Source organism: Nipponia nippon, unplaced genomic scaffold, assembly GCF_047370975.1.
Source record: "Nipponia nippon isolate SJK-2023a ecotype South Korea unplaced genomic scaffold, ASM4737097v1 scaffold_2, whole genome shotgun sequence".
In the NCBI taxonomy this organism is placed as follows: Eukaryota; Metazoa; Chordata; class Aves; order Pelecaniformes; family Threskiornithidae; genus Nipponia; species Nipponia nippon.
Genome location: NW_028262336.1, coordinates 27,370,490 through 27,390,551, shown reverse-complemented (window position 1 = coordinate 27,390,551; position 20,062 = coordinate 27,370,490). Strand labels below are relative to the sequence as shown.

General features: G+C 41.8%; 1 protein-coding gene across 17 annotated transcripts in view; it reads right to left on the bottom strand.

The window, feature by feature from the left end:
- Positions 1 to 214: 214 nt before the first annotated feature.
- The window catches only part of GABPA (GA binding protein transcription factor subunit alpha), a 42,616-nt gene continuing 22,768 nt past the window's right edge, over positions 215 to 20,062 (bottom strand). For 6 of the 17 annotated variants that reach the window (XM_087759204.1, XM_087759201.1, XM_087759199.1 and 3 more), the window contains 4 exons: positions 16,419 to 16,463; positions 11,798 to 11,843; positions 10,867 to 10,938; positions 215 to 2,166 (listed from right to left, as the gene is read on the bottom strand). In XM_087759204.1, the coding sequence (XP_087615330.1) occupies positions 1,930 to 2,166; positions 10,867 to 10,938; positions 11,798 to 11,843; positions 16,419 to 16,463 (400 nt within the window). In that variant the 3' untranslated portion in view covers positions 215 to 1,929. Of the gene's footprint in view, positions 10,025 to 10,866; positions 10,939 to 11,508; positions 11,548 to 11,797; positions 11,844 to 13,251; positions 13,476 to 13,501; positions 16,464 to 19,532; positions 19,694 to 20,062 lie in introns of those variants that run through there. The other 11 variants (XM_087759210.1, XM_087759206.1, XM_087759212.1 and 8 more) reach the window with 11 other exon arrangements.

Here is a 20,062-nt window from a genome sequence, read left to right as displayed (position 1 = left end):
CGCCAAACCCATGTGTTTTCTTCAGAGAATAAAATTTTTGTTAGCGAAAACCTAAATCTGAAGGAGAGCTCTGCCAGCATTGATGCTGACATGGAAAAGTTTCTTCTTTCCTTTTTGGTCACGTCCTTTTGTCCTCTAACTCAGAAAAATGGGGGACAGGATGTCTCTTGCTCTATAAAGGCCTGAATAAATTCAACCAGACAGATGTATAATGAGGTTTATTTAACGGACCCTTTTACACTTCAGATGTTTCCACAGACAAGCATGCGTGTGGAATCCATCTGTTTCGCAGGGAGCCCATAATACCCACTTGAATTTAAAATACACACTTAAGAAAAAATTGCACTGCATCTTAATAACTGCAGGGGACTTTGGAGGTCATGAACACGGGGAGACAAGTGGATGTATTAGCATCAGGCATTAATTCCCTTTTGTAAGGTCTAGCAGCACATGGCAGTCCTTGACCTGTCACAGTGCAGCGTTGATTTTCCGATCTTGAGTGGGCCTTTTCCGACCAAAAATCAGCAATTGTAACAAACCGTATTGCAGTTTCATTAATCAAACAAACACCCACTGGAGACTGCTATTTTCACTAACAGCTCGCTAATACCTTTGGTCAAATCCCACGCATAGTGCCAGCAGGGGTTTAAATGATAATTCAAAGTTCAAGGCAAGGCTCGTTTGTGCGCCATCAGGGTCACCCGAGTAGCTGCCAAATTTCCTCAGAGAGAGGAAAAGAGAGAAAAGAAATAGCCAGCATAAGCCAAGTCATCTGTGAATTGCTTTGGTGAGAGATTCCTGATGGCACCCCTTTGTTTACAAAACCACTGATTTTCTTTCCTCGATGCTGGTAACGAAAGCTAGACATGAAAAAGCACTCCTGACATCTTCCATATGTCCACGTGCCTTCCAGTGCGTCTGGGAGATACATGCGAACAATTCCTTATGGCAGGACACAGCTTTTGCAGAGATCCCAGTCATGAAAGCAGCCCAAGGGCATCCACGTCACCCAGATGCAGGGTCCCTCCTTGGGCCGAGGGTCGCTTCATCCATTTGTCTCGGCACTGGCTGAAAACCTACTCTGTTTGCAGCCTGCAGAAATGTTCCCCGGCCACACGTTTCCAGGCTGCTGCCTGACAGCATTGCAGGGCTCTCTTATTTCAGTTGCAGGAAATGCTTTCAGGAGCAATCTCTCTGGCAACCTGTATTTATCGTCCATGATTTACACAGTCTTTTCAGCATTATCCAGTCAATGTTCAATTAATCTTGGTTACAAACCTTTATATCTAAACCATTTGTATCTTTCTTTTCAATAATATAAACAAATTTCATAGCAGGTATCTCAGCGTAGTAAGTATTACACGGACAGCTCGTGTGTGTAAAAGAATATTTCATTATGCCTTTAGTTTCTTTATACTCTCCAGGCAAAAGATGAAGGGATCAGGCTATACCAATGTCCTTTAAGAGGTATCAGGAGCAAAGACTTTGCTGGGCAGCCCCTTCTCAGGCATATGGTAGCAGATTGCTAAGACAAAATATTTGGGTTTCCCTTTCTAGCATATGCAGGCAATGGTCTTGGAAGGCTCAGAAAGGCTTGGGGGGGGGGCTTACTGACTTTCATCCATGCATCGAACTTGTCGGAAAGAATAGACTTGTAGGAAAACAGGATAACCTTGACTGGATATTGCCTCCTATTTTAGGGTTGAGTATGCTAGTGATACATACCTGCACGTCACCACATGCAAAAATCTGCCTGAACCCAAAAGATATCAGCAGGATCTGTTAGCTCCCCGTGACTATGAGGCCAGCGTTTCACACCTCTTTGCTGCCGTAGTGGCTGCCTCTACCCAGTCAGAGTTGAAGCGGAACAAGCTTCCCTTTGACGCAAGCAGCCCGAACCTACAGACGTTGTGAGAACTTGCCTGAGTATCAGTTTTTCTGCACCATGCTGCCTTCACGCATGGCCTCAGTCTGTTGATGTTGCTTGACATTGGAGCCTGGAGTAGACTGCTGACACCAGCCGAACAGAAAGCAGCGGTGTAAGTAACGCACGCAGTCATCTATTTCAGTTTGTTGGCCTTGCTTGTCTCGAGCGAGAGGATTCTTGAAAATCCATGATGTGCTGTCTTGGGGTTCAGCGTGATTGCAGGCACCGGTAGGAAGCCTCTGAAAATGAAAAATATCATAGTTTTAACAGAAAAGAAGACTAATATGGTGGTTGAAGGAAGGGGGGGGACCTTCTAGCTCCTTAAACCATAATGGTTACAAAATGTGAGACTCCCGTGTCTCTAAATTACTGCTTACTGAGGCACTTCAGTGAATCAATCTCTGCAAATAGCTATCCCATTTTAACTTCTCTCTAGGCATCCACTAACCCAGCCTCCGGCTCCAACTCTGAATGCGAGAAGTGGCTGCCACTGGCTACTGAATTATAGGCTCTGGCATCATCACAGTGACATTTCATAACAACAAAAATTAGCCTGGGCTTAAAATGGAAAAAAAAAAAAAAAAAAGGAGAAAGCATCTGAGGGGAGAAGGATGTTTTTTCCTTCCAGTCGCTGTACATGCGGCAGCATGGCACTCTGTAAGACAACGTGAGCAGGACTCAGTGCCAACACACTGAGACGAGCCGCCTACCACTTCTCATGAAACCAGAGGTGAGAAGGATCCCCTCCAATTGTCTAGCAACATCACTAGGCCAGTTACTGGAGCCCAAGTGTAATTTTAGCAGCTGCCGGCATTCGGGAGATGTGGGCAGTTGTATATCGCGCATGCTAATGACACATAGCGGTGTTAGCTGATCCTTCATGTGTCTCTACAAATTGCAGTTCCAGTAAACTGATAAAGGAAAGCTTTAGGGATCAGGGCTAAGAGGGGAGAGTGCCTCACAGCACCAGCCCTGTGCTAGCTCTCAGGGGCTGCTCCCAAAGACATTGCTGCCGTGGCAAAGCCAAGCTGAGCAGGGCCTGGCCCTTGTCACATGCAGGTATACGTTTCTATCCCCATGCAGTCTTCTCCACTGAGTCCATACAACAGCTCACGGGGACACATCATTAACAGGATTGCAGAACTGATCCAGCTGAAAAATAACCCCAACAAAACATACTGTGAGGGTTATTTTAAATAATTTATCTGTTCTATGCAAATATTAGGTATACGTAGTCATATATTATGTCATATATAATTGCTATATATGTTTTCATACATGTAAATTTATATTTTTTTACTATATCTGCCCAAACATCAAAACTTGTCATTTTTAACCTGGATGAGTTTATTGCTGTGGCTTACCTTCATGCGAAGAATAGCATTTTTATCAAAATACTATTTCACAAAGCGTCCACCATGCCCTGTTGCTACCTCTGATTGGCCTCTTGTACCGCTTTCCAGCGGGGACTGTAGGTCGGATCCTGTTGCCTCATGAGCCTGGCTACAGGCTGTAGCCAGGACACATCGCTGATTTAGCACAGCAAGCATAAAATCCAGGTGGTGACAGCGACGGCCACCCAAACGATTACCCGTTTGAAGCAGCGCTCTCCTCGGTCGCTTGTGATGGGGAGAAACAAGGCAGGGGGATGCTCCCCATGAAAGCCAGAGGCACCCGTGCTTCTGCTCACCTCCGCGGCTGCGGGCCGGCTGGCTGCTTGCAAAAGGGCAGAGCAGGGAGCCGGCAGCGGTTCCGCCTCAGCCCCCACCTCCCCAAAAAGGCTGCTGGAGGCTGAAGGGCTGCGCCCGCGCACTTTGCAAGGGCTTCGCCTCGCTCAGGAGAAGAGGTTCAGCCAGCGGAGCGGCTGGCCACCAGGCCAGGGCCTCTCTTCTGCTCTGCGAGCGGCAGCCCTAGAGTAACCCCCCTGCTTCCCATGCCTCGGCGCTAAACCACCAAGTTGTGCGATGGCGTAACGGAAATGATTTTTTAATAAAAAAGGCCCTGCTTTTGAAGCCAGAGGTAAAAAAATCATAAATCTTTAGAAACAGCTCATTAGGAAGCTGGAATTAAGCACAAGTGAGTAGGAATTTTAAAGATGACATTCTAATTTTTTAATTCAAATTATTGATACTGCAATCTTCTGTTAATTTCCCTATAATTTGTACATGCACATAAGAGAACATATACCCACCATCCATCTTGTCAGGCACATACACCCAGGATTTTACCAGCAAGAGACTGAGAGAACAACCCAAGGTTAGCAGAGAGAAAGTTGCAGCCACACTCCCTGTCACAGGGAAATCTGAGTGCCTCTCCAGCAAATACATGGGAGCAGAGTTTTGTAACACAGCAGGCACATAGACCCTATGGCCTCACAGCTTTTTTTTTTTCCTCTGCGTTACTTCAGTTGAAGTGCTTCAAGCACACCATTGAAAATGTCAGAGAAAAATCAATATCATCGCGAGGAGAGTGTTGTTGATGCACCACCGTATCATATGTGAAGAGAGGGACTCCGTCTGCAGTGGTTTTGCTGGTATGAATGCTACCGCCTGACACTTTCCCCCTGGGGAGGAGAGAAGCGTTGGGATTTTAATCTTACTTCAGCTAACCATCCTCACTGTAATTCAGCTCAAAGCTCAGAAACCATGACAAACCATCTCTGGGGTGCGTCATAGCAGACAACCAAAGTGCTTGTTTAGAAAGGACGGGAGTCATTTTCATATACTTGGAAAAAGCCTGGGTTGAAAATAACCATTTTCAGCTGATTCATTGCATCCACTACCTGCTGCCCCGGAAGACATGTCTGGCCTGCAGTGAGGAAGGCAAAAGCTGTTTGCCCACAGCCAGCAGCTGCAGGTGGTGGGGAGGAGGAGGAGGAGGGACGTGCATCCCCCCCGGGGAGGTGCAACCCAACCAGGCAGCTTCAGAAAGGCGAAGGTGCAGCAGCAGCAAATGGGAAGCTCTCTGCTGGACTTTGTGACAAAATGCTCTGAAGCAGCATTAAAAAAAAAAATCCAATACAGACAAGTGAGTGGTTCATGCTCTTCAGTGCAGTCGTGCCAGGCTCCCTGCAAATTCAGAGCGGGGGCCCTGAGAGTGCTTTGTCACCGTGGTCCCCGCCTCCTTGGTGCTTTGTAGACACCCAGCTAAGTCATTAACCAACACAAACCTCTTTCTCACAGGAAAAAAAAAAAGAGGCTGTCTTCAACAGGGAACTTTGCCATGTGTCATGGTCTTATTTTGGCAACATAAGAGGGAGTTTTGACAACAATTATAGAAGATTAATTTTTTTCCCTCTTTTTCAACATCCTGCTACTTGCCATTACTTGGTAATCTTGTGTTACGTTACACGTCTCACTTGCTAAGCTTACCCATTTTTAGTTACTTCCTTGCTTTTGACTTTATCAATCTTTTTCACTTGCTTTCCAGGTTTTTTTATGCTCCTTTCTGCATTTACACATTATCATCTTAGATTTTTCCAGTCTTTGTTCTGATGTGAAATACAACCAAGTTACATGCAAAGCCTTGGAGCATATTCACTATTACCTCTTTTCTGGATTTAATATTCTCCACACCCTTGACAGTATCATTCACGTGTTTCTTGGCTGGCACTGGTGTACTTGGGATACGAATGCCTGATGACTCTACTGAGATCTGGACAAGAAGAAACTTCCCCTGCCGAGCTGCCAAATACCCGTAGCAATCACAGGCCGCCTCTCCTATTTCCTGCAGAGAGGCCACGGGCTACCAACCAGGCTGCCGGGCGATGGCCTCCACCCAGCCCCAGCCCCGCAGCGGTGGAGGCCAGGCTGCAGCAGAGGCCTCTGCCGCATGGCACCGCGAGCCAGGGGGCCAGCGAGGGCAGAGCCCCAAGGGCAGCAGGTGGCCGTGGTCAGTGGTCCCGTCATCACGCCGTTTCTGCTGGCCAAGCTGCAGCAGCAGCCGAGCCGGTGCCCACGCTGAGCCTTCAGCTCCGCCATATGTGTTAATACATCTCCTTCCTACGCCCCCAGGATGAGTGTCCTCTCTGTTCAGGAGCATCATTAGATTTTATAGAGAGTGCTGCTTTTCTGTCTGGTGTGCTTGAATTCATTGCCAGAGTGACATCAGCTGGGAAAAGCTGGTACTGGAGCAGAACTTCATTTTAAAGAAGTTTCTTTCCACCCAAAAGCAAGTTCCCCCCACGCTGCACAGAAGAACACCTCAGTTCTTCTGAAATCCAAAAATCCCAGGCAAATTATAACTTTCCATAATCTGAAAGCAACCAATGACCCCCCTCTTCAAGAGCATTACCCAGATTAATACCAAATGAAGTTGTACTTTAATTATTCATTTTAACTGTAAATTCTTCATACATGAAATGAGCAAGAGAAAACCAGAGCACGACAGTGCAGCCAGCCTCGTCGAAGGACAGAGTTGAGCGCATTGGGGTTTTCTCTTTCAGTCACGGAGGAATGAAGCTGCAGCATCAGCTCCCATGGGGGCTGGAGGTGGCAATTATCATACTGAAGGGCTGGCTGCTTGATAGGATTTTTTTTTTTCAGTCCTTCTGGTGGTAGTAATTGTATTTTAACGTTATATTAAGACTACAGGCTTCTCATTAAAAGGCAAGGCAGTTGCAACACAATGCTAAGTGATTCAACACATGTTTATAATAATTTCTGCTTCTGGCAACACATATTACTACGCAAGAACCTAATGTGTTTCATATAGTCTGGGCATAAATCAGGCCTATATTTCTTTCTGAAAGATATCAACAATTGCTGTAAAATAAAGTACCTTGGACAATTCTGGCATACACAGATGAACAGGAAATATATCAAGATTTTTTCTTTGGCAAGAAAGCAGGCATACTTTATTTCTGCATATGTGATAGGTGAAGTTGGAGAAATCCTTCTCAAAGAGGAAGATAGGTAAAGAAATCCTCAGAGACTCAGATCAGCATTGAAAAAAGGTTTCTTTTTCTTGGGGCAGGAGACTAATGTTTACGGAATTTTTTCAGCCAAAAATCACCATAGGTGCAGCTGAGCTCGTCTTTTGGGAAAAGAAGCTGTATGAGCTCTTACTCAGTAACACCTATGATGTTTGCTACTCTCAAATCTATTACTGATTTGCTGAACCACCTCAACCTTGACAGCAGGGCTTCTGATTAGGATTTTGTTTAGTGACCAAAGGTTTGTAGTTCCAGCAAGTGACAGGCATTTTTCATTGCCTAAGGTAAGCCTTGCAAAGGGAAATTGCCCCTTTTTCCTATAGAAAACTGATTGCCCTGAAGGTCACAGGAAAACATACTTTCTAGACACAAGCTAATTTAAGAGACAATGGAAATATTCCGTGAAAACCAGTTTGCACACAGCACGCCTTTTGGGAGAGGGGAAAAAGCTGAGCTTCCCTGGAGAACATCACTCCTGGACTTGTTTTGGCACCAATGCCCTTTGGTAAAAAGACAGGTGCTGAGCTAGCACGCTCCCTGTCAGGAAAAAGGAGTATTTTTGCCTTTAGTTCTTCCATTTCATTGAAGAGCTTCCAAGGTGATATAAGGAAAGGGAAGGAGCAAAGCACTTATTGGAGTAAATAGCTGCAGTAATTCCAAAATGACTTATGAAAGTCAGATTGAGTTGGTATGAAGCTTGTGAATTTCGCTGCAGCGAACAGCATCTGGCCAAACGTTAATTTTGCTGCTGGTTGAAAGGAAATTGTGATCAGTAGCTCAAGCAGTGGAAAAGTGTAGAGCGTTACATCATGCTTCTCTGTAGCAAGAGGACCTCTACAGTCACAATACACCCCTAAGCGACTGCAGTCTGTGGAGGAGTCCAAGCTGGAGCAGGGGCAAGGGGAGGAGTTCATTGCAATGTTAAACCCTATGGTGTGGCCCAAAGGGGCCAGGGTTGGAGATTGTAATGGAGATCGTAATGTAACCTTTAAATCATTGTAACCCGGGATTTGAGTTGCATGTTATGGGAATTACTATATCAGGAACCATCTGGACCAATGGAGGAGAACGGTGCAGCAGTGACCTGACCTGAGCTGGCTTTGGTGCCCAGTAACTCCACGCAACACACCACCTCTCCTGTCCTCAGGAACCACCATCACAGATGGAGCCCAAAGTCATGGGCTAAATGAACTCAGTGGGCATTTTGTGGGGTGGTGGCTAATGAGGATGTATGGGATAGTGTGGGACCTGAGCATGACATAAATGGTATGAAATAAGGGGTGGAGAGTGTGTTGGTTTTGGCTGGGGTAGAGGTCATTTTCTTCACAGTAGCTAGTATGGGGCTACGTTTTGGATTTGTGCTGGACACAGCGTTGATAATACAGGGATGGTTTAGTTACTGCTGAGCAGAGCTTACACAGAGTCAAGGCCTTTTCTCCTTCTCACCCCACCCCACCAGCGAGCAGGCTGGGGGTGCAAAAGAAGTTGGGAGGGGACGCAGCTGGGACAGCTGACCCCAACTGACCAAAGGGCTATTCCACACCACATGACATCATGCTCAGCATGTAAAGCTGGGGGAAGAAGAAGGAAGGGGGGACGTTTGGAGTGATGGCATTTGTCTTCCCAAGTAACCGTTACGCGTGACGGAGCCCTGCTTTTCTGGAGATGGCTGAACACCTGCCTGCCGATGGGAAGTAGTGAATGAATTCCTTGCTTTGCTTTGCTTGCATGCATGGCTTTTGCTTTACCTATTAAACTGTCTTTATCTCAACCCATGACTTTTCTCACCTTTACTGTTCTGATTCTCCCCCCCCATCCCACCGGGGTGGAGTGAGTGAGCGGCTGTGTGGTGCTCAGTTGCCGGCTGGGGTTAAACCATGACACATTGTAATATAACAGTCTGTTGGAAGCTGTCTGCTCCCCAGGATCACCGTTCACCAGACATATCTGTTAGCCAATACTGAAAATAATTCTGCACAGGATGCCCAAAGTTTCATCAGAGCAGGTTTTTCAAAACCCTTCACTGAAACCCAGATAACGAGAGAAGAAACGTTTCTAGGTGTACACTGTTGAAAATGAAAGAGGAAAAACTGTGTTTATCTGCTTACTCTTCCTGGCCCAAGGGGATAATCAGTGTCGGTTGCTTTGGTCAGCAGCTAGCAAGGATATAATCAAGAACTACCCTAATACCATCTGGTTTAGTTACAGAGGCTCTCTGAGATATGGAGCCAACAGGAGAGAGTCCCTTGGCGTACAGTACTGGGCTGCTCCCAGCCAGCAAGCAGCAGCGACGGCTCTCGCTGTGTTTTTCTCAGAGCTGCTTTGGCCGAGTCAGGCGTTTCTTTGCTTCCCTGTATTTTTGTTTTTCAGTGATGGCTCTGTTTCCCTCCCCTCTGGCTTGCCTGCACCTTCAGCCAACATCAATGCTCTACCTGCATTTATATTCAGTCTATTAAAGAACATGTCCAGCCTCACAGTCGACATTTCTGAGCAGCTTTGCACCTCTAAGAAAGAAGTTTTTATTTCTTCCCTCAGTTTGTTCTCTTCAGCCAGGTCTGTCTTAAAAAGAAAAAAATAAAAGCACTCCTCTGTTTCAGCTTTGTCTACCAGACAGTGAAGTCCAAAGGGCCCAATACTCTCTGGCCCAGCAAAGCTAAGGGAACACCCCCCTCCCCAGCACTTCTCTGTGAGGACATGTTCAGTCCCTCAACGCAAGCCAGTTGTACTCCAGTCCCTTCGATTCCCCTGGCAGAGGGCCCAGGCCAAGGCCGTCTGTCCTCTTTGTACCTTCCAGCCTGGTCTAGCTCACCTTCTAGTCCAGGGAAAAACTCCTCTCTGTTGCTAGCTGTCTTGTTTTATAAGCTTTTTACAACTGTTTTCAGAAATTAATATTGCTGTTTTCAGTTTAGTGTCATAAATCAGCTATCGGTATGGTACTGCGCTCTAGCTGGTTACTGGCCATCCTCGAAGAACTGTCCTCCTTTTGACAGACTATTTCAGGAGCAACGATGAAACTAATGAAAACCTGTTGAAACCTGTTTTCCAAAATAAGAGAGTCCTTTCCATCCCAACACACGCGTGCCCATCAATTGCAGCTCTCTTCTGTTTTTTCCTGCGTCTCCAGCTGAACAAAATTCAGCAAGTGGCCAGTCCACAAAAGCATACTGTTGATTGCAAAAAGGCTGAATTATGCTTTATTTCCCTACCCAGGCACACCAATTTGAGCATGATCGCACTTTCTCAGCCCTTCAGTTTCACAGAACTCCTGAACATTTGTTGCTTGTAACTCCTTATATGTAACTGGCCCATGGGCTGAAAAGTTGGTAGAGCAGGAAAGATAGACACAACTCTTCTCCGTAAAAAACCCTCTACACTAGAAGTACTCCTCAGCTGATTTTTTTTTTTTTCCTCTTCATTCTCATAGAGCTCACTTTAGGCCTGGTGAATTATTCCTGAGGACAAGTTCAAGCTCCTGTTACAGCTTCTGGTTCCTTGTTGGGTACAGTTCAGGTCATCTTATTAATTTATGGTTGTTAGCCAAACTGCTACCCCATCAGTTCTGCCTCCCTCAGCTCTTTTTGGTGGACGAGAGCCAGTAGAGATTCCAGTTACACAGTGAGTTTTGCATCCTCACCAACTGTCTCTAAGCTCTCTTCACCGATCTCAGTTGGGAAATCAAAGTCCTGAGGCGGGTATTAGGGATTCCTGCATGGGGCAGTTTCTGTGAAGCCCAACACGCTGGCGTGCCTTAGGAGGCAGGGAGCATGCTTTGTTTGGGCAATAATGCCGCTTTGAGTTTCTGGACTAAAACATTGCTTTAATGGGGAAAAAAAAAATAATCTCTTTTCTGTCCTAACCCTGAAGCTTAAAGAACTGCACCCTGCGGGTGTCTTTCCCCCTAGTTAATCTCATTAAATCTCCTCTTGCATTCTCACTCTTCCAGACTCATTTTTTCCATGCACGCTGTTTGCAGCTTTCACTCTTACAAGATTTTTTTTAAACTTACCAGTTTCTCATTGTCTTCTGCAGCTGAAGCTTTTTGCAAACCCAGTTCCCATGAAGCAGTTCCTGCAGAGTCCTTGAAAATGAGAATATTGGAAAAAGCTTAGCTTACTGGGGTGAAGGGGGAAATGGCTAACTAACATTTTTTCATCCCAAAATACCTTTCCCTAAGTGGGAGGAATTTCAAATAAACAACAAATCTTCTAATTTCTGAGAAACAGTTTATTTAGTGTCATCCATGCTTGCTTCAATTATAATCGATAATTTATATATATTACATATTCTATTACAATAGATATAATTTATATAATTTATATAATTTGCTTTTTGTCTACTGAGATGGGGGTATTCTACTTTGATTGGTGAATTCTGGCACATAGCCCACATAGGACTAGAAATACAGCTCCTAAATGCTAATTTCTTCCATTTAGGTTACAAGGCAGGTTGTAAAGGTAAGAAAAAAAATGTGTCTTCAGATATCAGATCTTGTTACGGACAATGGATATTGTAATACGAAAGACTCCCAGCTCATTTAGATCATTAGTAGCAAATACCTGAAGCAATTCAACGGACAAAATCAAATTTTGCCCCAAGTTTTCACACTCACCAAAGCTGTGCTAAAATAAACAAGCACCGTTCCTGCTGTTTCTGAACAATCATTTCAATGCCAGCAACCTGAGAAGGACTATAAAGAACAAACTGAAATTTGATTACTATCTGCTGTCCAGCAGTTGTTTTATAAGTCAAGAACTGTTGGGCAATTAAAAACCAGCGCACTGCAAGTAGTTTCAGCTTTCTAGTAATGAGACAACTATTTGCGGGAGGATTTCAGCTGTTTCTGACACAGTTATCTCTTCTTTTAAACTGCCTTTATTTTTATTAAGTAACTGCGTAAGTAAGTAAGTTGCTTACAACTATGACCGATGACTGATTACCTTTGGATTCTTTCTTTCCCACCGTAGCCAGTCCCGGTGACACCACCTGCAAAAAGACCCAAGTTGGACGTTGTGTGTCACGAACCACAAACGCAACAACCGATTCGCCCGGTTCTTCAGGCAAATGAGAACTGTTTCGTGGGTTACAGATACCTCTTCTGATACCACTGCCATTAGCACCATTTAATTTCGGTTTCCAGACCAGTTCCACAAGTAAAGAACAATTTGAAATAAAGGCAGACACTCAATATTTGTTTCTCCCTCCTCAGCATTTTTTAACATTAGTTTCGAACTATTAATGGCTAGGATGTCAATACTCTAAAATTACAAGATGATAAAATTTCAGTTTGGTGCCTGATCAGATGCTGTGGGCTCTAATCCTGAAATGATGATGCAAAATGTAATTCAGTCACAATATGTCTAATGTATTGGGTCCCACATTACGATTCTCAAAACCAGTCAATCATTCCTCTCCTTTAATTATTAAGTAATCTGTTTAGCATCATCCATATTAAGAATTACTTTTCCAAAAGAAAAAACTTATATAGTATATATCAACCCAAATATATTGTAGAAGTCCTGATATAGCTATATCAAAACCGCAACCTTTAAGAATATGTACGATCTTGAAAAACAAACCCCACCAGTCTAGTCAGTAAAAATATTCCCTGTAGACCTGTGCAAATGCATCTCATATCATGCTGCTTTAAAAAAAAAAAAAAAAAAAAAGAAAAATTCCCATAAACCTATGTCAATGGACCTCATATCATCCTTCTTTCACTGTGAGGCAATGGAGCCCCACGTCAGCTTATTTTGCCCAAGACTGATAACTGCAAACTGTAAGTTTGTAATTCCTTATATTGTTCCAATAAAAATTTCAGTCTGAGAATGGGAATCCCAAAACAAACTCACTGGCATAAAGGTACTAATAACTATAAACACAAAGAAAAGGTCCTCAATTAGTAAGATACTGAACACCTGTAAGTGTACTTTAAAAGAAGGCCAACAAATTACTGAAATGTTCTGAAAAATTATTTTCAGTCCATTACATGCTGTTGCTGCTGAGCTAAACATAAACATTTTGAAAACAAGTGATCTGGTAGGTTTAAAGATGACAAAATATTTCAGTCTTGAATTTGGCAGTCCAGATGGAGGAGCTCAGAGGTATAGTGAGAATATTTCTATCGAGACATGATTTAAAAATAAGATAATAACAGTATAATCAGAATTTTATCTTCTTTTTAACAAGGACAGTACTAACAATTGAGTTAGCGGGTCACATGAAGTAAGCGGGGCTATTGCAAGAATGAAACGATGTCCAAAGATTACACATCAACATGAACCTTTCCAATTTAAATACTCCTAAAGGCATAAAACTATTTTACAGGGCTCCATTTTGTCCTACTGTTAGGTTTCCTTCATTATTTTTATCAAAGCACTGTTTTGAGACTTACAATTAAGATGTTAAGAAAGCTGTTACAGTAATGAAGGACACCGAGTTCCAGATTAAAAGTAGAAACACGTAGCCAAGTATTGAACCAAAGAGGATGCATCTTCAGAAAAATAAGACAGTCTGCCTTCTTCCTGTAATGAGCTTGTGATCTTAAGAGGAATGAGAATAAAGTGCATGTATTCATCTTTAAACCGGCTGCACCTGAATGACATTGCAATTGAATTCCTGAAAAATTAAGAAGTCAACAGGCATTAGCTGTATAACATTTTTATTTTACTATATTGACATTTTATGCACAAATATTTTATCAAGAGTAAAAATAGAAAATAATTGTTTCATGTAAAATTACCAAAAAAAATGCAAAACACAAAAGAAATACATAATTATTAGCAGAGTATAAGTGTCTTTATTTAAAGAGTAAAAAGTATGCAAAAAACCTTCCGTTTTACAAAAAATTGGGAATATTCTTTCTATGTTCTCCTTCTGGCAGCAACAGAACAACCTTTGACAATATATTCTACATCTTTTATTTTATTGAAGACATCAAGTTAGTCACAGATTTCTCCCCTCAGCTACAGCAAATGTGACAGTAATTTTATACTGTTTGAAAGATTCCTTCTTTACTAATTAGAACACAGCGGAAAAGCAGATGATCCCACAACAAAGAACCCAAAGGACTACCATACCTACTGAAAAGCTGCAAAATAATCATCGGAGGTATTTACAAAGAAAGTGTGATATCAGATCTCCCCTAGAGGGCTTATCATGTAACAAGAACATTCAGGGGGATCAAGTATTGAAACCACGTTTTGATTTTGCTGTTAGTTTATCCTCCCACAGCCCAGTGTGATCTAGAAAGCCGGTATTTTAAGCTTCTCTTCTTTTTATACTGTATTTTAACTAAAAAGGCCTCTCATGAACTCTGCTAAATAAAACTAGTGACTTGTATTGGACTTCTGTTTAGTAATGGCGCAGTGCATAGTTGCTGCCACTGAACTATCAGCTTCATCTTATCTTTAGCAAGCAAACCTGCATCTATTTGCACAAGTCACCTCAAACACTTGCCAACGGCTGGAACCAGACTACTGTAACACTAATAAATGGATTGATGGTCGACCTCTCGTGACAGATGCATTTACATATTTTGCTCAGGGCTTCAGATTTTTAAAAAAAAAAAACAATAAAAACAGCATGCTGAGTAGATGGAGTGCTTTAAGAGCTCAAGAATGAAAATGATATTAAGAGTTACTGAAAGAACATGTCAAAAAAAAATTTATAATCGCGGTGATGTTGAAAAAAGTAGGCTAGAACCACACGCAAGATTTCTAGTTAAGCAAAAACTATCTGCAGATGAACATCCAGCTATAAACAAAAAGCTTTGTCCTCAATGCATCTTTAAAATAAAGAGGAGTCTTCTGTGTTCTTTGCCCTCTGCCTGCGAGTAAGGCCACTCCTTTTCAGATCAAGAGCAACAGTCCAGTGCTCTCGCTACTCAGTATAAGTACATTTTATGTTTAGAACCTCACTGCACAAGCACTTTTGATTTAAGGTTTAAGAGTAGCTCGATCCCTCACAGAATAAAAGGTTTTCCCTTATACACTTGCATTTTAATTGTGAAGTGTTACCAGAGGGGGTTTCACCTGTAAAAATTTGGAAAATATGCATGGTGACATAATATTTATACTGTTTAATAACATGAAGGGGCAAAAGCAAACCCAAAATTGCACCATTTTCAGCCATCAAAAGAAACAGTCTAATAGGCATCAGTACAGAAGCTCAAAAGTTGCAGCCTACTTTTTACTGCAAGTATAAGTTTGCATGAAGCACTCTCCATAGCTCAGAATTCAGGATACATTCCAGCTACTTCTATTCATCATCCAGACTTCAAATTGCACCCAGCTCTGGAGCATGCATTTGGCTTATGAAGCTTCAAAAACATCCCTTGAAGTTCAAAAAGAAATTAATTTTAAATAAAAAATACATCTTTGTATTTTAATATATGTCAGACTGTACAATAATTTGGAAATCAAACTTCAGTTCTCTGTAAAACTATTTTCAACTTGCATTTTGTTTCTAAACAGGGACTACTGACTGTGATTAACTTAAGTCTTCAGTTACTAAGGTTGACTACCGTGCAGGTATAAGCACCTGGCAGAACAGAGCATTAAAAACCCCCACCAAAACAAACTACTCTTTGGGTGAGGGCTATTTTTTCCAAGTTTTCAAATGACCTGATGGGGGGTGGTAGTGGGGGAAGAAGTTTGTCTTCGCTTTTTGCTAAGTGGCTAGCGTTAACAATGTCTTTCGAAACAGGTAAGTACTTGCCCTCATATATGCATATTATCTACATGTTACAATGAAATACTCATAATTGGCTTTTCACCTAAGCCAGAGCTAAACCTGGATCTCCTTCTTCAGCACTGATCTTCAGTTCAGTCTAGTCTTAGTTTCCTTTGCTTATAAACACAGAAGCTATTTTAAGAACCTGATACTTTGTAATGTTTAATGTGTCTTTCGGCTCTGCTTGATTAAATGAGGATAATGAACATATTTAACTTTGAAAGCATCAAATGCCATTTGGTAGTTCAGCAGAGAACAAAAGACTGGAAAGGACTGAGTTCAGACAACTGATCAGCCTGCTTGCTGTAGGTACTTCATTTTTGTTAAAAGCCTTGCAAAAATTACTTTGTACGGCTCTGGACACAGAGCGCTGACCAGTTCAACCCTTCTCACCAATTTCAGATTGCATACCATAGAGGCCCTGACGCAAAGCTGCAGAAGTTGTGGTGATCCCTTAACTTATATTGAAATATATGCTGTTAAAAGATCCAAATTTATGCGAGTCCCAGTTCTTTATAGAAAATCATGCTCTATATTGTACTGTCAAGAAACAAAAGAAGTTTCCAATTCTGATAAAGGTAAGAGCAGCAACTGCTCTGGTTATATAGGAGAGGCCTCAGGCTCCCACTTTCAGGTCCTAGTGCTTAATTATCTTTCTCTGTTTGCAGGGATGCTGTAGCGAGCGCCACTGCTGTAACTGGCTGTGCAATGCCATGGAGCTGCATCTTGGCTAGTTTCTTCTGCTCACATTCTGTAACCAACCGATTCAACTCTGCTGCACTGTATCCAATGAGAGTTTTCAAGTCGCAGACAAATTTGTACACAAACCTCTTGCCTTGCACTTTGCAGATCATGTCTCCATCATAGTAATACCTGTAAAAAGAAAAAAAAAAAAAAAAGAAAAAAAAGAAAAAAGTCAATGTAAATTTTCAGCATCTGTAATTTCTATATGCATCGGTTATTTACTTAAGGTCACTTGGAGGCCAAAATATGAACCTTTTTCTCATCAAGATTCTCATATAATTGCACATACCAAGATACCTTTTAAGCATTTTCTTGTATGAGAAAAGGGAAGAGGATTGAAAATTGTCCCTGCACCTTGATACATTAAGGAGAAACAAAACATAGTAATTATTTTTAGGCAGTTGGAAGCAGCAGTTCAGAAATTAAAGTCTTGGAGCAGTTTAGAAACAGCCTGGGGTGGGGGTGGGGGGGCAGGGAATAAGTTTTATATAGTGCTTTGCCTTAAAAAGAAAATGTTGTCTCCCCCCTCATTATTGTCCTTTGCTTTCTTTACTCTTGTCTCTGCTTTTCTGAGGAAAAAAATCATGTTGGAAACATCGTGAAAATTAGCATTGTAGTTTCTACGATACTAAAGCAGCCATTCTCTCCCTATTGTTTTCAAAGATGGAAGTAAAACTATAAAAGCATTTTTTGTTTGTTTTTGGTTTTTTTTTTTAAATAGTTCACGTGCTAGTAAAACTACATCCTTTGCCTTTACTTACGACTAAAAGTGACTTCTCTAACTATGAATACTTTTTACATTGTGTCACAAAAGAATTATCAGACTGGGCAGAAATGCAGTAAAGATAACAAAGTCTATACGACCCACTGTATTCCAGAGACCATCGTAGAACTTTAGATGATAAAATAAAACAAAAGTTAGACTTTTACAGTTTTGCTGCTGACCTTGTCTCACTGCAGCCATTAATAGAACGCATGTCACATTTCTCATTAAGAAAACCTAAGTGGCTGGGACATAACTTGGACTTGATGAGCTTAAAAAGCTTGAAAAACATCAAAACCAAAACCAACCAACCAAATAAACAAAGAATCACACAATTTCATTTCCTCAAAACCGTCATCCAAATGTAGTACAAATGAGCCCAGATTTCATGACTGTCTATAAGTCAATCCTTTTTGTGACATGCTTGTAAAGCAAAGATGATTCTCATTCACCAGAAAAACTAAGTCAATTAAAAGACTAATTTCTGTCTCCCAACTCTAGTGGAAAAGAGGTAAGTTAGTAAGAATCCAACCAAATTTCTTTAGACACCTCAAATTCTGAAAAAAAGCCTTTTAATTTCTTACTTTTGAGGGACAGGGTCTAAGCAACAGGACCAAAGCATGACAGGATGAGAGCTAGGCTATGTAGAAAAAATGCTGGCAAGCCTGCTGGTTACTGATATCATGCAAGAAGCCAGAGGTCTGTTATGGAGTACAAGAATGGTCAAAATAGCTTGCTATTGCTCTGTGGGTAAAGAAAGTTTGGTCCGTTTGCCAAAGCTCTCCTTCACCTTTCTCCTGAATGACATATAGTTATAGAAAAGCTTCCTCTTCAGTCCTTCTCCTCACTCCACCCCCCAAGCTAACACCTGTGCCTTCCTCAACTCCTCTCTGCTTTCTTCTCCACATCATCATGCTTGTTCTTAACTGCTACTCCACTGCTACTCAGCACTTCTCCACGCCAGCCTTATCCTCCAAAGCATCTTCTTGGCACCAGCTGAAGGATCTGTTGTTGTATGGTGTCCATCACATTCAGCCTCCTAGTGAGGCAATGAGGGTCAGTTATAATAGGTTAGATGAACCCTGTAGCCTGGAGGGTGAGATGGTAATTTATGTTCAGCTTTGAAGTACAGTCTTGCAGTACTGGGCAAAATTGGGGATGGATGAGAGATATCCTGGTGTATCCCTCGCATGTGAAATACAGTATAGTTTGGAGTGTGGGAACACTGGGCAGGCATTCATGTTGAATGTGACAGGATACTGGACATAGAGAAATTGGGGAACTGGGAGCTCTGCTCACCTGGGTCAATACGAAGCACCTGCAGAAAGCCAGAGTTTGTAAAATGTGGCCATGTCATATGTCAAGTGCCACTGGCCAAAATTTTTTTTTTTTAAGTTATTTAACTCTGTACAAGCATTTACTTTAATTGTACAATCCTGTATGATAATGCCTGTCTCAAAATAATGCTGTAGAAAAATGCTTTACAAAGCTGAATAAATTTCTTCAAATGATTTAGTCCACATTACTGATATGATCAGAAAGGAAAAGGACCACGAGAAATTAGTCCGCATTTATGCAAAGGCCCGACACCATGCAAGATTCCCAAATCTCATGCTAGAAACACTCAAGTTAAAATTGATGCAATGTGGCAAGAGGATTTTTTCAATATTAGGTTGAACGCATTTCTGGTTACAGCATTTGCTTATTCAAAAAATATAGAAAACTAAAAATAAATACCCATGCAAGTTTACAAAGCCTTAGTTACTGGAACGTTCCTAGTCACATGAAAACTTCGTTTCAGAATAACACAGGAGATTAATTATTTTTCTTCAAGTCTCACTTTCCTACTGGATAACTAAACAGATGTTGATTTTAGAAAATTTACCAAGGTGTATGTAACAAAAAAAGCTGCTCTTCTGTTTTTCACCCGGCTCTAGTTTCTATACTGCCTGGTTTTCCTACAGCTAGGCAGAAGACCTAGCACATTTCTCAATAATATCAACATCGTTTTCTGTATTAACCAACAACTGACACACTAATTTCAGTACATTAGTAAACAAAACATATCAAGATTTAATAAAACTTCAGCTTGGCAACAGTCTTTTTCATGGGGGTAGCAAGAGGCATTAAATATCCCTTCAGACATTCAAGTGTTAGAAAACATGTCAATATTGATGCAGCTGCCAAAATGGCAACATTTTGAGGAATGCGATTTCTGTAATTCTGTGACTAAAATATAAATGCAAAACTTCTCTAATAGCGATTCATCCAAATTACTATGCAGACATCTGTTTAACGTCCCAGTGATAAGAACATTATTCTGAAGTTCTTCAGCTGCCTTTGAGATCTTCTGCGGAGTTTGTTGACAAAACCCAAAAACCATTAGCATCATTTACATAATTTTCATATTGCAGAAAGTTTTCACATATACCTTCCATACACAAACGCAGAGGTTCACAAAAACAGGTTGGAAATATGGGAATGGTATTGCAACAACACAGGCTGGGGAGCAGCTCTGCTGGAAAGGCCTTGCTTTGGGCAGGAGATTAGACCAGAGACCTCCTGAGGCCCTTCCCACCCAAGGGATTCTGTGATCCTACCAAAAAAGCAACGTTCTAATTTAGTATATAAATAATGCAAGAACAGCCATACAAGACCAGACTAAAGATCTATCTAGAACAGGATATAGACTTCAACAGACCAAAAGAGAATGCCTAAGAAAAAGCATGGAAGTAGAGTAAGCATGTGTCGATGCTCTTCCTTGCTTTCAGTGCTCTGGGGCTCAGAAACATCTAGAAGTTGTATCTTTCCACACTTAATATCATCCAAATATTTCTTTTTCACTGATTTGTCCACTTTCCTCTCAAACTCATAAAATAATTCTGGCGTCCACAATACCGTGCCTAAATAAGTTACAAGAGAAACGAAAGGGTATAGTTAAGCTGTGTATCTGGTGTCTGCCAGT